The sequence below is a fragment of the Sinocyclocheilus rhinocerous genome, unplaced genomic scaffold, assembly GCF_001515625.1.
Source record: "Sinocyclocheilus rhinocerous isolate Xijiao unplaced genomic scaffold, SAMN03320098_v1.1 scaffold681, whole genome shotgun sequence".
Lineage (NCBI taxonomy): Eukaryota > Metazoa > Chordata > Actinopteri > Cypriniformes > Cyprinidae > Sinocyclocheilus > Sinocyclocheilus rhinocerous.
Window position 1 is genome coordinate 1,540,551 of NW_015641029.1, and position 15,171 is coordinate 1,555,721.

A 15,171-nucleotide genomic window follows, 5' to 3' on the forward strand; every position below is an offset into this window, starting at 1 on the left:
GTGTGTTTTATGTCGTAGAATAAAACGTGAAAGTATCTTGAGCTTGTGTGAACCACTGACCTTATTTTAGGGGATTTAACCAAACTCCCATTCAAAAAAAACCATTGACTCTGGGACGATGGAACCGTAAGTGCTAAAATGCTAATTATAAAACGGATAGTTACAGTCCTTGATTCTGATTGGTTGAGCCAAGTTCGAAGCTGTTGTAAATTACTCTACAAACATACACCTTTGTTTACATTTGTGTGTTGCTCGGCAACCAATTTGTTAGAACCACAACCATTTCTGAGGAACTACATTGTTTGGCGGAAGAATAATGCTTTTATTAATATCATTACATTTTATTTGCTCTGTTTTATTTTGTGAAACCTTACTACGTATATGGAATAACCGTTTTATAAAAGCAATAAGCCCTGTGAAGCCGTGGTTTACAGTGAATTTATAACAGCTAAGGGGGTTGTAGGCACTCCGCTTCGCGTCGTACCTAACAACGCCCCTTAGCTGTTATAAATTCACTGTAAACCACAGCTTCTTGGAGCTTATTGCTTTACTCGCTTCTGGGTTTTTGACTACAAAGTGATGTCACAGTTCCACCACTCTATTAAACAGTCCATTTAACACACAGCCTTGTTTTCATTCCTGTCAAATGTTGTGCTACCCTGACTAAGGTCAGTACTTACAAGTCTAATTCTGTATACACAATTTGGCTGGATTATGTGCAGTCTCTATTTTTTAAGCATTAAATAGTTCCTCATCTTATTTATCTATTATTCATTAGTTCTCAGGTCATGGATTTCCCAGGGCATTTTGAGCAGATCTTCCAGCAGTTGAACTACCAGCGGCTGCATGGACAGCTTTGTGACTGTGTGATCATGGTTGGTAGTCGTCATTTCAAGGCCCACCGTGCCGTGCTGTCCGCCTGCAGTACGCATTTCCGAGCCCTGTTTACTGCTGCTGAGGGAGACGCCAGTACAAGGATGATCCACCTGGACTCAGAAGTGGTGACAGCTGAAGCGTTTGCCGCACTCATGGACATGATGTACACGTCCACGCTAATGCTAGGAGAGAGTAACGTGATGGATGTCTTGCTGGCGGCTTCTCATCTGCATCTAAACGCTGTGGTGAAAGCCTGTAAGCACTACCTTACAACTCGTACTCTACCCATGTCTCCTCCAGCAGACCGTAGTGGTCAGCATCACTCCGAGCAGCAGCAAGCAGCAGCGGCTGCAAACTCTCATCTCCAGCGTTCATTTCTGCTTCAACAGCTCGGCCTGAGCCTGGTCAGTTCTGCCCTGAGTGGCGCTGAAGACGGGGGAACAGGGACCAGGAGGAGAACGGGTACAGCATGCGTTAGCGGGTTGGTGGATCAGCACGGTTCTCACCCGGCACGCCGTTTCCTGAAGCGCAAACAGCCCTTGTCCCTGATCGCTTCGGAACGGGGGAGGCCACGTCTCTCCACGCAGGTGGAGGGGATTGTGGGGGAATCGGTGGGGCGAGAGGGTGGAGAGGAGCTTCTGTCTCCAGATTCCCATAGTAAAATGGTGGATGAGGTCGTCGCTGGGGTCATTCCAGGGGATGATGGAGGTTTACTAGAGCAAGATGAGTACCGAAGGGGACTGACCCATGAAGACATGCAGCTTCCTAGTCAGTCAGATGGAGGAAGGGGAGCAGGACTGGAAAAAACGTTGCTGCTGCCATGCAAAGAGGAGTACCCAGATGCGAGCCATCACCATACTGAGGGGATGAAGATAAAGAACGGAGGTGAGGAAGAAGAAGAGCAGCAGCAGCACATGCAGGTCGTGGTGAAGAGTGAGCCACTGAGTTCACCCGAGGCTGTTGATGAGACTAGCGATGTTACATCTCAGGCAGAAGGGAGTGACCAGGTAATTGTTTTTTATAATAAGCTAGTGGAACTGTAACCAATGTATTTTGTTACTGTTTTGTTACCTAACACTAACTGATTTGTGAGTGTTTCAACAGATTGTCCCAGGTAAGTATTTTGCCCTTTGAAACAAACTGCATGCCTTTCCAATCTAGAAAATTAGTAGTCAATTTAAATCCATTTCCAAGAGGCAGTGCTGTCATGATGTCAAGTCAATTAAGATCTAGTTTCATTTATTATTATTCTCCATTTTTTATATATATTGTTCCTGAAAAAAGTATACCACCACCGTTTAAAAGTTTAGGTAGGTAGGATTTTTCGTCTTGATAGAAATTAATACGCAGCAAGGATGCATTAAATTGATCAAAAGTCATAATAAAGACCTTTACATTGTTACAAAAAATATATATTTTAAAAAAATGCTGTTCTTTTGAATTTTTTGTTTAACAAAAAATCCTGATTTCGACATTGATAAAAAATGTTTCTTGAGCACCAAATCAACATACAGAGTGAATTTACATTTATTAGAATAAAAATATATTTTAAAATAGAAAAATTATGTTGAATTGTAATAATATTTCACAATATTTATATTTTTGATCAAATGCAGCATAAGAGAGCTATTTTAAAAATGTAAAAAAAAAAAAAACGGCCCAAACAAAAGCGCAAGAATGTTACAATATATTTGTCAGATTTCTTTTTTCTTCTTCTTCTTTTTTAAAACAAAAGAAGCAAAACTTGTGATACAGTTTTTCTAGATTTGTTATGTACTTGCTAGATTATTTTCTTTACTTTTTTTTTAACAAGAGCAGCAAAATTTACAATAGGTTTGTTGTTTAATTTTTCTTCTAGATCAAAATATGTTGCCATGCTTATGCATATTGCCTGTGTAGAAAATAGTTGCCTGGTTGGCGACAGTAGCCTTGTGGGCAGCGAGCCAACATGAAGCGCCATTGTGCTACGGGTGTCCCGATTTCGAATCCTGACTCGAGAACCTTTCCCGGTGCCGCCCCCCATATATCTCTCCCACTTCACTTCGTCTCTCTTATCTACACTGTCCTAAAGGCAAAAAAATGCACACAAAAAATAAAGAAAATAGTTGCCTGGGGTGTTACCAAGATGTCCAACAACTGACTTGCATTAAAGGGACTGTAAATAATTAGTATGATGTTTCCACAGGTGGAGCCAGTTGGAGAAAAGCTGGAATTGAGTCCCGAGGGCAGTGAGCGCAGCTACTCCGATCCCCAGCCCAGCTCTGGGCTGCTGATTAAAGGAAACAAGGGGTTAGGAGCAGCAGAAGACAGAGGAAGAGGAGAGGAGCTCTCCTGCAGTGATGCTCTAGAGTCCTCCTCTGGACTGCACATCTCCAGTTTCCTCAGCGCGAAGGCCTTTGCTGGCAGAGGGACATCATCTAACCTTGCTAACAGTGTTGACAATGTTCCCAACACTACAACCGGAGAGTTTCAAGCAGACCACGATTCTGCTCGCTTCTTCCTCCCAGCCGATTCCATCAACACTTCATCTTCCTCTCTGCAGCTCCTTCCAGGCGAAGCACAGGTCTGCTCTGACCTGCAGCCAGAGTCCCTTCTTCTGCGGCCACTGCATGATGGAATAGCATCATCCTCTTCATTAGCAGCGTCCCGTGGTGGATCGGTGGACCAGCTTGCACTGGAGTTCCAGCGAAACATTTTGGGATTACAGACCTTCCCTCGTTCATCCAGGGGTGGCGCCGGAGGGTGCCAAGCATTCCGGCGCATCGCTCCCAAAGTTCCACCAGGAGGTGCTTCAACACTTACAGACAGCCCTCAGCAGCATGATGCTGCCTCCTCGTCCTCTTCCTCCTCAGTGCTTTTTAATGGAGTAAACTTAATGGAGAGTTCTGTTAGCGTAGGTCAAAATATTGGCAGCTCCAACTTGAACCCGCTACCCCAGTTGACAAGAGCCTCTGCAGATGTTCTGTCAAAATGTAAGAAGGCACTCTCCGAGCACAATGTGCTAGTGGTTGAAGGCGCCAGGAAGTATGCCTGCAAGATCTGCTGTAAGACATTCCTCACTCTGACGGACTGCAAGAAACACATCCGAGTTCATACGGGAGAGCGCCCGTACGCCTGTCTGAAATGCGGCAAACGCTTTAGTCAGTCCAGTCACTTGTACAAGCACTCGAAAACAACCTGCTTACGATGGCAGAACAGTGATATGTCTAACGCCCTGCTCTAATTCAGCACAACTGCAGGCACTCCAAAGGCACCATACAAGGATGACTGGTTTCTGAGTGGGCAGATCTGTACACTGTAATCTCACATCCACCATTATAGTAGCTTTTTTTAGGTGTTTCATGGCTGTAGTATGTTGTTAACATGCTTCCAATTAACATGCCATCGATGGTACAAATTCCAGAGATAGTTCACACAGAAATGTTCCAAACCTGTGTGACCTAAAAAAAAAAAAAGAAAAAGTTTTTACATTTTTGTTTGGTTGGGGTTTTTTGTTCATACAATAAACGTCAATGGGGTCCAATGTTTTTTCTTTTTTATGGACAAATAAATTTGAATCATTCTTTTGTGTTCCTGCAGAAGAAGAAAGTTATACAGGTTTGGAACATGAGGCTGAGTAAATGATAACAGAATTTTTGGGTGGACTGTCTCTTTAAGTTTCACTGTGAAATGTTTTTAAAAGAACTGAAATGGAGAGGTCTGCTTTAAGCAGATGTCAGACAGAACCTTAGTAGCTCAATCCTGTGTCCTGATGATAGAAGCTTGCTGTGGAAGTCAGAATTGTATTGTCAGCTGTGTATTGTTGAAGTATTTTAGCTTCTGAAGTTGTCTGTATATTCTGAACTGAAGCATCAAAAGGAAGATTCATAATTTTTCATTTAGGTGCACCTTTAGGCCAGTGGTTCTCGACCATGGGCCCCACTAGGTGGCCTCAGCAAACTTCCAGGAGAATCCCAATAAGTCTTAAAATTATTACAATTTAGTTATATTAATGTAATCTTGATTAAAATTTTAAACATTTAAAGAATTACAACATTAAACTGACATCATGTTTTTGACTTTATTATGATAGAAGTGCATATCAACTTTTAATATTGTCTCAAGCTTAAGTGGGGTCCTGGAGTCAAAAAGGTTGAGAAGCACTGCCTTTCAGTTACAGTGGTTTAAGTTACAAAACTACATGAGCTGCCTGCCTGACTTTTTACAGTCTATATAGGCAGCCACTAAGGCAGCATCCTTAGAACTCAAATGAAACCTCACATTGGAACATCTGGAAGGAACATGGGCAGTTGCACTTTTGTGTTTCCCCAAGAAACACTCATAAAACTTTTGCATTCTCTCGCAAAACTTTTGCCTTAATTTTGCCCCAAAAAATTTTGCGTTATATATTAGTGCTAACACAACGTTTCTCAGGTGAACTGAAACCTTGCTAAGTTTTTAGGGAGAACACAAAACTCAAAAGCAAAAGCTTTGAAATATAATTGTTCCTCCCATCTCATTTTTTACAATCACCATGTCCATTTAGGGGCCCTGTATAACTTACAGTTAATTCCAAAGGAGTCTGACCCAAAGTCCATTTCAAGGAAAGCCTATGGTCAGCTATTTAAGTGCTATTTACTTGAATTGAGAAAACCTAACATTTCAAAAACTTTCCACATAACATATTTCAAATCGGCAACCAAGTCTGACATTAGCTGTCCCATTATACTGAAAAAGCTTATATTTCAGGTTGCCTCAGAATACTCACTGTCTCTATGGCAGCTGGAGATTTTATTTAGAAGGTGTGAATTATTCCGCCATATTTTGCATTGCACTTTCTCCCATTTATAGTAATGAGTGCACCTTCTTGGTTTATCTAAAGAAGGGGTGCAAAACTCAGTTCCTGGATGGCCACAGCCCTGCAGAGTTTTTCTAGTATTACATTCATTGTGCGGGATACATGTGATGCTGCTTTAGAATTAGGCCAGAACCAAAGATTTCCTTATGGTTCAGTCTTCACATCAAGATAATGGCTATGATGTCTTAAAATACTGTCTAGGGCAGGCTGTCAGCTTACTAGGTTTTGGAACACCGCAAATATGTAGATGAATAACCTACCACAGTCACTACTGTTACACTTTTACTGTTACAAGGTCAAATAAACTGATTTCTAGTATAAGACTAATCTTTTGACCATATGTGGAAATATGAGCAGAATTTACCTTGTTGCCTATATTTCCCTAAACTAATAAACACTTCGTTTCTTGACTGTTGATTAACACAAAATGATTCTTATTTTCTATGGACAGTAATCATTATGTTGTATTCTTGAAAATATGAATGCGGTAAGACGTATAATATGTTCCCTTTGCACAGAAGAGGTAATTGTAGGAACATTTTTTACTAAAGCACTGTGTATTTGTGCCTGTTTCTGTAGGATTCAGATTTTTTTTTTTACAGTATATTGACAAAGGCAGATAGAAATAATGCACCGAGCACTGCATAAATAGACATTTAGCCTGACATCCTGAGACCGTCCTCTGTTTTGCTTCTGGTAATGCTTATGTTGATGCCCCTGTGGCTGAAATTGATATCAGCACTGAGAGAATGTTAGACTACAGTGTTTATGGGGATGCATTTTCCACATAAGCATTTCCTAAAGAACGTGCTTACTGATTAAATTCATGTTGACGAATTTTAACGGAAGCTACTGGTGATGAGGTTGTCACTTTAAAAAAGGCTGTTACATTCATGTGTCTCTTTTGACCTTCCAGTGCACAGAGAGAAAACCATTATGTAAAAATTGCACCTTCAGTCTTTAAGGCTTTAATGTTTTACGGTTTGTGGAGTAATACATGCTAATAAAATCGAATCTTAAAAATGAACCTGCTGTAAATGAAAATAGATGTTCAGTCATTGTATTAGTGGTTGTTAATGGAAACTGTTCGGGGTAATATAACAGTCTTGTCCTAGTAGTTTGTGAGGAGTCTTGTCTTCTGTGGTGTGTTTGATGCTGTACTTAAATACTCAAACTAAGTATAACCGTTAAGATTTAGAAGCTGCCTCATTAGACACATTCCAACCTGTAAATAAGCTGTTACTGTAGAATTTGGCATTTTATTTATGCCATCTTTTATTTAACTGTAGTAATGTTTTTTTGCTTTGTGGTAAATATTGCCCGTTTGATTGGATGGACTCAAAGATTCTGAATATGAAAAATCATCACCTAACCCCTCATTAAATTCTAAATAAGACTAAATTTAAAATAAAATGGAGACATTTAAGTCTAAATTATTGTCCTTTGTTAATATTTTTTTCCTTCAAATTATTCATTAAGAATGTATGAGTGTTTAGGAAACAATTCTGTTACAAAATGCCTAGTATAATCAACTAAATATATTGGGGATGTCCAAAATGTGTTAAAGACATACCTAATCATGCAGGACTTTTTCTTTAAATAACCTGAATCACAATGGAAGTGAAACAACTGCCGTATGTGATTTATTATTATTATTATTATATTTTTTTGTACTATGACTCTTAGATCTTAAAAAAGGCCAAAAGTGAAGGAATTAATGTGAGTCTGTGTAATGGCTATTAACTGCACATTGTTAGAGCACTCATTTTTTTTCTACTGGTTTAAAAAAAAGAATTAAGTGAATAAAATCATGAAGAATGCTATACCATCAGTCTGTCTTTTCATTAAATGTGTCTTATTTGAAAACGGATGACTAAAAAGTTCTAAACTGGCGACGTATTTAAGGACTGAAAGACTTGCATGGATATTGCTGATCTTAGCTGAGTTTGCTCTTTGTAGATCATTGATCTCAGAATGTGAACCTTGCCTGTGCGCTCACAAACACTGGGCTTTTGATGTTAGAGAACAAACGTGAGTTCAACATTGTTTTTTTTTTTATAAATAGTTCATCTAAAAAAAACAAACATCTGTTACTTTATACTTAACCCATATGCTTGTATTTTTTCTTTTTTACCCAGCTATTGTTAGCTGTTTTTTTACCCAGCTATTGTTAGCTGTTTTTTACCCAGCTATTGTTAGCTGTTTTTTACCCAGCTATTGTTATTGTTATTGTTTTTGGTCCATGTAGTCCAATTTGCTGTTCATTTATTTGACATTTATGTTGTACTTCTGACATTTATAGACCCATTTTATTTATTTATTTTTGTCGGCATGTACAATGTATAAATTATCAGCCAATTTTAGACTTTTTTTTAATTATTGGTATCGGTCAACATTTTATTAGTAATTGTGATGCAAATGCTCTATATTTTTGCATTTAGATTACTTTTGCCATCATCTAATGCAATAGATAAACACTTGTATTCAAAAACACTAATATTCAAAAACACAAAACTCAAAAATGAATATAAATTTTTTATTCTGAACATTGGAATGTGATGCCAAAACTTAACTTGTAGCGTTTAAACAAATGATTTAATATTTTATGCATTATTTTGTTAATTCTTTTAGATGAACTTATACAGATTGGCCATTTATTGGCCATATTGGTTATACCATATATTATATGGTAATTTGGGGTCACTATGAACTGTACTCCTATGAAAAATAGCTACGTGAAGATTTTTCAGAAATTCTCTCTTTGTGTCCCAAAGTAGATTTTTCATTTTCGTATGAACTATTATTTAACTGTCTAGTTTTACAGTTTAAGTTCTTTAGGCATGGGTTCTCCCCTGAGTCCAGCCAGCAGGTTGTTGGCAGCAAGAGCAGACATGGCGTTCCGTGTCGTATATGAAGCACTGGCAATGTGGGGAAGAATCGCTGCAAAAACAAACATAAACACAGAATATCAGACCTGTCAAATACTTTAATGAAATGCATGCAGACGTGCATGCTTACCGCAGTTTTTGAGTGTGAAAAGAGGATGGTGTGTGGGTAGTGGTTCAGGTGTGGTGACATCCAGCCCGGCTCCAGCGATCAGACCGGTAGACAGTGCTTCATACAGATCCTCCTGATTAACCACTCCACCTCTTTACAATAACAACACAATCAGAGTCATGCACGGAAGTGGGAATAGAGCCACTAGTATACACCAGTACTGTGGTTATGTTCATCTGAAGTTAATGCTAGAAACAGTCTATGAACATGAACATTAAAGGCAGGGTATGTGATTTTTCAAAAACACTTTAGAAAACTGATTTGGGCCGAATAGCAAAACAAACTTGTAGCCAATCAGCAATAAGGGGCGTGTCTACTCGTGATGTGGAGGAGAGAGCTTTCAGTGCATGGGACGGACATTAGCCGAGCCGAGCGACAGAAAGATAGAGATGGCGGATAAAAAACAAAAGAGGAAACCGTCTGCGGAACGATAAGGCAAGAAGTAGGACCCGTGTAAATGTCGGATCAGCTTTCCAGCGCTGGAGAGAACTCAAGGAGTGGAGGCCTGCGATCGGACGCCGAGGTTGCTTTGTTTCTTCTCAATAGGTGAGTAACAACGTGTGTCTACAACAGCTAAAGTCTGCCTACACTGGACGCGATCAAACGACTGTTGAAAACCATTTGAAATTTGTGTCAGCACGTCATAAATAGAACCCGGCAGCAGTTTTCTGTCGGGGATTTGTTGCGCCGCGCCGCTCACGTCCGTAGACACGGTGTAACATTGGTTTTGCTTTGTTTCACAGAACTAATCGTTGCCTGGGTTGCGTACGTATATGTGGGGCGGAGCTATCAAAATAGGGGCAAGACCCTTTTGGGGTAGGGGCGTGTTTGTTTTGGTGATTTCAAATATCAACATTGGCTACTAGAAATCACTTACTCTGCCTTTAATAAGTGACAGTGACATATGTCTTAATATATACTGAAAGAAAAAATGGTAATTTTCTGCCACATGATCTGTTAGGTTTACAGAATTTCCTTTAACCCTAAAGCACAATACAATGCAATGTTTTTGTTCCCTATTTTTCACTATTTTTAAGGACTTATCTTAGAGTGTAAGGTGTATTAAACATGCACATATGAGTTACACTTCAAGTGTCAAATGCTCAATTTCAAGCGGTATTTGCTGCAAAACAAAAGCAGAACAGCTCTGCTTATGAACAGTGTGATGCTCAGTTTCATAAACCTCAGCTTAGCAAATATAGTTTTTCGCCTCTCAAATGTACATTTTTTCTTCTGCAAAAATAAAGTCAAATAATTCTTGTAATTGCAAGATCACAAACACCTGAAATTTGAGCCAGAGTAACAAAAATGTCCCTAAAACCAAGCACTGGAATATATTATTTTTTATTTCATAACACTTTACTTCAAGTCGTTAACATTAGTTATTATGAACTACAATAAACAAAATCTTCATTTAGGTTACTGTTAATGTGTCAATATACCATTGTTCACTGGTAATCCGTATTTGTTCATATTAATGTTAATTCATACAACTTGAAATGTATTAAAGATGTAGTAAAAAGCATTGTTATTATTTAAAATATTTTTTAATAAAAATAAAATTAAAAAAAATATTACATGAAAAACTTTGACTAGACTAAAACATTTAGAACTAAAATGAGTTTAAAATGTATTTGAATAAGTAAAAATGAATTAAAGCTAAATAGAAATATTAATAAAAAGCAGAAAAAATATTAAAATTAAGATGAAAACTGAAAATAAAAAAATAAAGCTACTTCATAATAATAATAATAATATATACTATAATAATATATATTAAAAAAATGTATTCTAAAATGAGCATTTTTTATCAGACTCCTTTGTGTAGGTTCAGTAATTTCACTTTAATGGCACTGAATAGGTTCTTTTCATTGCCACTGAAGTGAAATAACTGAACATAAACATGGGAGCCTGAGAAAAATGCTCATTTTAGACTATAATAATATATATTAAAAAAATGTATTCTAAAATGAGCATTTTTTATCAGACTCCTTTGTGTAGGTTCAGTAATTTCACTTTAATGGCACTGAATAGGTTCTTTTCATTGCCACTGAAGTGAAATAACTGAACATAAACATGGGAGCCTGAGAAAAATGCTCATTTTAGAAGATTTCATACGGCACTTTGAGGCTTTTGCATCTGAACAAATAATGCTAAAATAACACTGGATGTATTTGTGTACCTGCTTGTGTTGATGAAGATGGCGTTTTTCTTCATCTTGGAGAAGAGATTCCAATTGCAGATCCCATGAGTCTCTGGAGTCAGAGCACAGCATACAGCCAGGAAATCAGACTGCTTGGCCATGTCATCAAAAGAGACTAAAAACACACACACAGGTCATTTGTATGCTACCTTGCGATTCCAACTCTCATGAAAATTCTGTGAAGGTTCTGAGATCTTCCCACCATATTCTGCCTCTATCATATTTGCGAGCTCCGGTCTCTGCTCCACATCTGTGTAGATGAATTTCTTCACCTTAAATGGCTTCAGACGCTCGGCGATAGCCACACCTACCCAGCACACACACACATATACACACCACACAACCTTAACTTAATGCAACATATTATGATCCCTGAACTAATAAATGATCATCCTGTCCCTTACCAATCCTCCCAAGTCCCAAGATGCCAACTGTGCTGTTTGCAAGTTCATGACCACATAGCCATGAAGTTCTCCATGTTCCCCAGCCACCCCTAAACACAAGTATGAATCAGTATGGATCAGTGCATGATTTGTTAGCAAATATGAGAGTGTTCATAGTTATTTTTAGTACGTTTTAGCCTCATGTGTGGCCTCAATGAGTCTTCTGGATGTGGCGAGTAACAAGGCAACAGTCAATTCAGCCACACAATCGGTCAGAACATCTGGAGTATATCCTACACGGATTCCCCTGGAAAACACACAAGCCAAAGTCATCACACTTTAAGAAATTCAAATCTAAAGTTTACTCACACAACTGACCTTTTCTTGAGGTCATCCAGAGAAAGATGATCAAAGCCCACTGACATAGTGCTGACGACTTTCAGATTTGGACCTGCATTATTGAGACACAACATTCAGTATGTCACAGCATTTGTCCTGATTTGTTTCAACCCACTGATCATGCATCGCAAGCTAACCTGCAGCTTCCAATAGTTGTGCATCAATCTTCTCTGTGAGTACACATAGAATTCCATCACAACCTTTGACCTTTTTCAGCAGCTCCACTCGAGGCACAGGTTCATCAGAGTCCCACATCTCAAACTGCACCCTGGGATTGTGTGGGTTGAATTAAGAGAAGTTTGAAGAGTGAGAGAAAGATGTGAAAAAAGCAGTTCAATGATTTACATGTATTTGACTCAATTGAATCTCCATAAACTGAACTACTGAAAAGTAGAAGCCCACAAACTCCCAAAACAAATTAAACTAAAATGGCAAATCATCATAATGCATAGACTTTTTGTTTTCTTTGACCCCAAAAATGGCATTTTTATTCACTTATATGTTTGTAAATCTGTATAGAAATGAGTCTGATATCCCAGATGACTAATGTTCAGAATGTGAATGCTCAGCCAGTTGGTCACACGTTTTTTATTAACTTTGTTTCTTGCAGTATCTTCAGTTGAGCAGAGGTTCTAGTTGGAAGATGTTGAACAAATCTTTGGTTTAGAAAATATTTACCTTATTATGGTCTTGGTTGGCTAAACTTGCCTGTGTCCATCTTACATGTGATGATATATGAATTAAAATAGAAACTAGATTAGAGTAGGCCTACGTTTTATTCAAGATGATTGAATCACCAGATTTTTATCGCGATGTCTCTGCAAAATTTCGCAGACACAAGGTCCATTGTCTGTCTATAGCAAGGTATGAAGCACAAGCTAAACTAAAGCCAATTTCTACTTTAACCCAAGCAAAGAAAAATGTGCTATTAAGTGAAATTCCTGATGGCACGATTCCATTTTGACAGCGAAAAGTTACCAAACAACGTTAAATGTGACAGCACCTTTACTTTGGCAGAGAGATTTTGGTAGTAGTTTTTGGTAACACTTTATTTTAAGTTGTCCTTGTTATACATGTAACATGTACTTACTATAACAATAAATTATGCCTAATTACATGTAAGTAACCCTAAACTAAACCCTAATCCTAACCCTAACCATATAGTACATGTAGTTAATTAATATTACTCAGTAGGCTACTTAAATGTATAATTACACTGTAACAAGGACACCATAAAATAAAGTGTAACCCACTTAAGGTCTAGTTAATGCATTAAATAACATTAATTAGCAATGAACAATATGCTATAGCCTATTTTCATAACATTTATTAACCTTTGTAAATGTTAGTTAATAAAAGTATAAGCTAAAATTATTCAGTCATGTCAGCTCAGAGTGCATAAGCTATGTTAACAGATACAACTTTTGATCTAAATAGTATTAATAAATGTTAAAGCTTAATAAATGCCAGAAGTATTTTTTTTAACTAGGCTATAATGTCAACAAATTAAACCTTATCCTACAATACCATCAATATTCGAAATCTAATTATAAACTTTGGGCCAATAACAAAGTTCAAATAATACACTTAGGGTAAATAATAACAGTGGAACACATTTTATGGAACTAGTTGGTGACAACCTACTGTCCGGATTCGCGGAGAATGTCCAGTCCGTCCGGCGGCACCTTGCGCGTCACATACACCTTCGGTAACGTGGACATTGCGCGATGAAATCCGGTGACGGTACACGGGGCGATCCTCCGCAGTCTCCCGAGCGCTGTTCTACTGCACCACATTACGAGCTATATCAATCAATGCAGGGATCTGTGGTAAAGGATGACAGAAGCAGGTTCTGTGTGTGGACAGTTTGGGGGGAGGAAACGAATGGGTGGTCTGTCTCTCCACACAAGAGAGCAAATATGTAAGATACCTATGTTTTTTGTTTGTTTATTGTTCTACATTCCAAAGTGCCATAACTAATCATAACACACAGTGTATGTGTCTCAAGTTCTGGTATCTGGTATCGATTTTGTTTCAGTCAATCATTAATCAGGGTCAGAAGTATTGTATGAAAAGCAATGAATATTGAAATACACAAAAGAATAAAAATGTAATTGTAATCAGTTACAGTTACTGAGAAAAAAATGTGTAATTAAATTACAGTTACTTATGAAAATGTTAACGATTACAAAGGGGGTTACATCTGTTCTTTTCCCCCCCACACACACCCACATACCGATTTAATTGATTTCTTTGATAAATTGCTGTGACTGCTCTAAAATATGAGATAAATAATTGGACACATGCTTTTTCGATGGGTTTATGTATAGGCCTATGCTTTATTTTTTAAGATTAACTTTTTTTTTGTTTTTGTTAGCCATTGTTAGATGCCGGTGTTTCCTGTCAGCTATGCAAAGATTTGATTTCAAAAACAGTACAGCTACAAACTATTTCTTGTGATGGTTTTAAATCTGTATTTAACCTCAGAATGATCTCAAAGTAAGTCTGGTTTTGTGGTGGCTGTGCTTTAAAATTAAATTATTATAATCTTAATTCAATCAATGAAAGATTTCGAAAGTGAGAGTAGGCTGATAAGTGTTGAGGACTGCTGTAAGGTTAACTCTGCCTGTTTTACATGTTTGAAAATGATTAACAGTTGAAAACAGAAATTTAGAAAAGTAATCCAAAAATAATCAAATGTAATCAGTTACATTACTTTAATAAAGTAATTGAAATAGTTACACTACTAATTACATTTTAGGATAACTTGTAATCTGTAACCTATTACATTTCCAAAGTAACCTTCCCAACACTGTTTTCCAAGCCATTGTTAGATGCCGGTGTTTCCTGTCAGCTATGCAAAGATTTGATTTCAAAAACAGTACAGCTACAAACTATTTCTTGTGATGGTTTTAAATCTGTATTTAACCTCAGAATGATCTCAAAGTAAGTCTGGTTTTGTGGTGGCTGTGCTTTAAAATTAAATTATTATAATCTTAATTATTCAATAATTAATAATTCAATCAATGAAAGATTTCGAAAGTGAGAGTAGGCTGATCAGTGTTGAGGACTGCTGTAAGGTTAACTCTGCCTGTTTTACATATTTGAAAATGATTAACAGTTGAAAACATTAGAAATGTAGAAAAGTAATCCAAAAATAATCAAATGTAATCAGTTACATTACTTTAATAAAGTAATTGAAATAGTTACACTACTAATTACATTTTAGGATAACTTGTAATCTGTAACCTATTACATTTCCAAAGTAACACTGTTCCCAGTATACCTCATTCCCAACAAAATGTCATGTTGCTTTAATGGCCGAGTAATCCATTCCACGAGGTGGCGGTCGATAGTTTTCCATCACGAAACCCCACTGCTCACGCACAGTAGAAGAAGTGTGCTGCTCCCGTTCC

The 15,171-nt window shown here is 37.7% G+C and overlaps 2 protein-coding genes across 3 annotated transcripts in view; one reads left to right on the plus strand and one right to left on the minus strand.

The window, feature by feature from the left end:
- LOC107754163 (zinc finger and BTB domain-containing protein 5) overlaps window positions 1–4,295 on the plus strand; it is a 7,057-nt gene extending 2,762 nt beyond the window's left edge. For both annotated transcript variants that reach the window (XM_016570520.1, XM_016570519.1), the window contains exons 2-3: window positions 779–1,883; window positions 3,062–4,295. In XM_016570520.1, coding sequence (XP_016426006.1) covers window positions 789–1,883; window positions 3,062–4,099 — 2,133 coding nt within the window. In that variant the 5' untranslated portion in view covers window positions 779–788 and the 3' untranslated portion in view covers window positions 4,100–4,295. The remainder of the gene's footprint in view (window positions 1–778; window positions 1,884–3,061) is intronic.
- A 3,936-nt stretch (window positions 4,296–8,231) lies between these two features.
- LOC107754183 (glyoxylate reductase/hydroxypyruvate reductase-like) lies at window positions 8,232–13,644 on the minus strand. Its single transcript, XM_016570545.1, has 9 exons — window positions 13,400–13,644; window positions 11,893–12,023; window positions 11,735–11,807; window positions 11,547–11,663; window positions 11,378–11,466; window positions 11,176–11,280; window positions 10,953–11,088; window positions 8,732–8,862; window positions 8,232–8,653 (listed from the first exon to the last, which is right to left on the minus strand). The coding sequence occupies exons 1-9, from the start codon at window positions 13,549–13,551 to the stop codon at window positions 8,532–8,534; spliced, it is 1,056 nt and encodes a 351-aa protein (XP_016426031.1). The 5' UTR covers window positions 13,552–13,644; the 3' UTR covers window positions 8,232–8,531.
- Window positions 13,645–15,171: the final 1,527 nt, after the last annotated feature.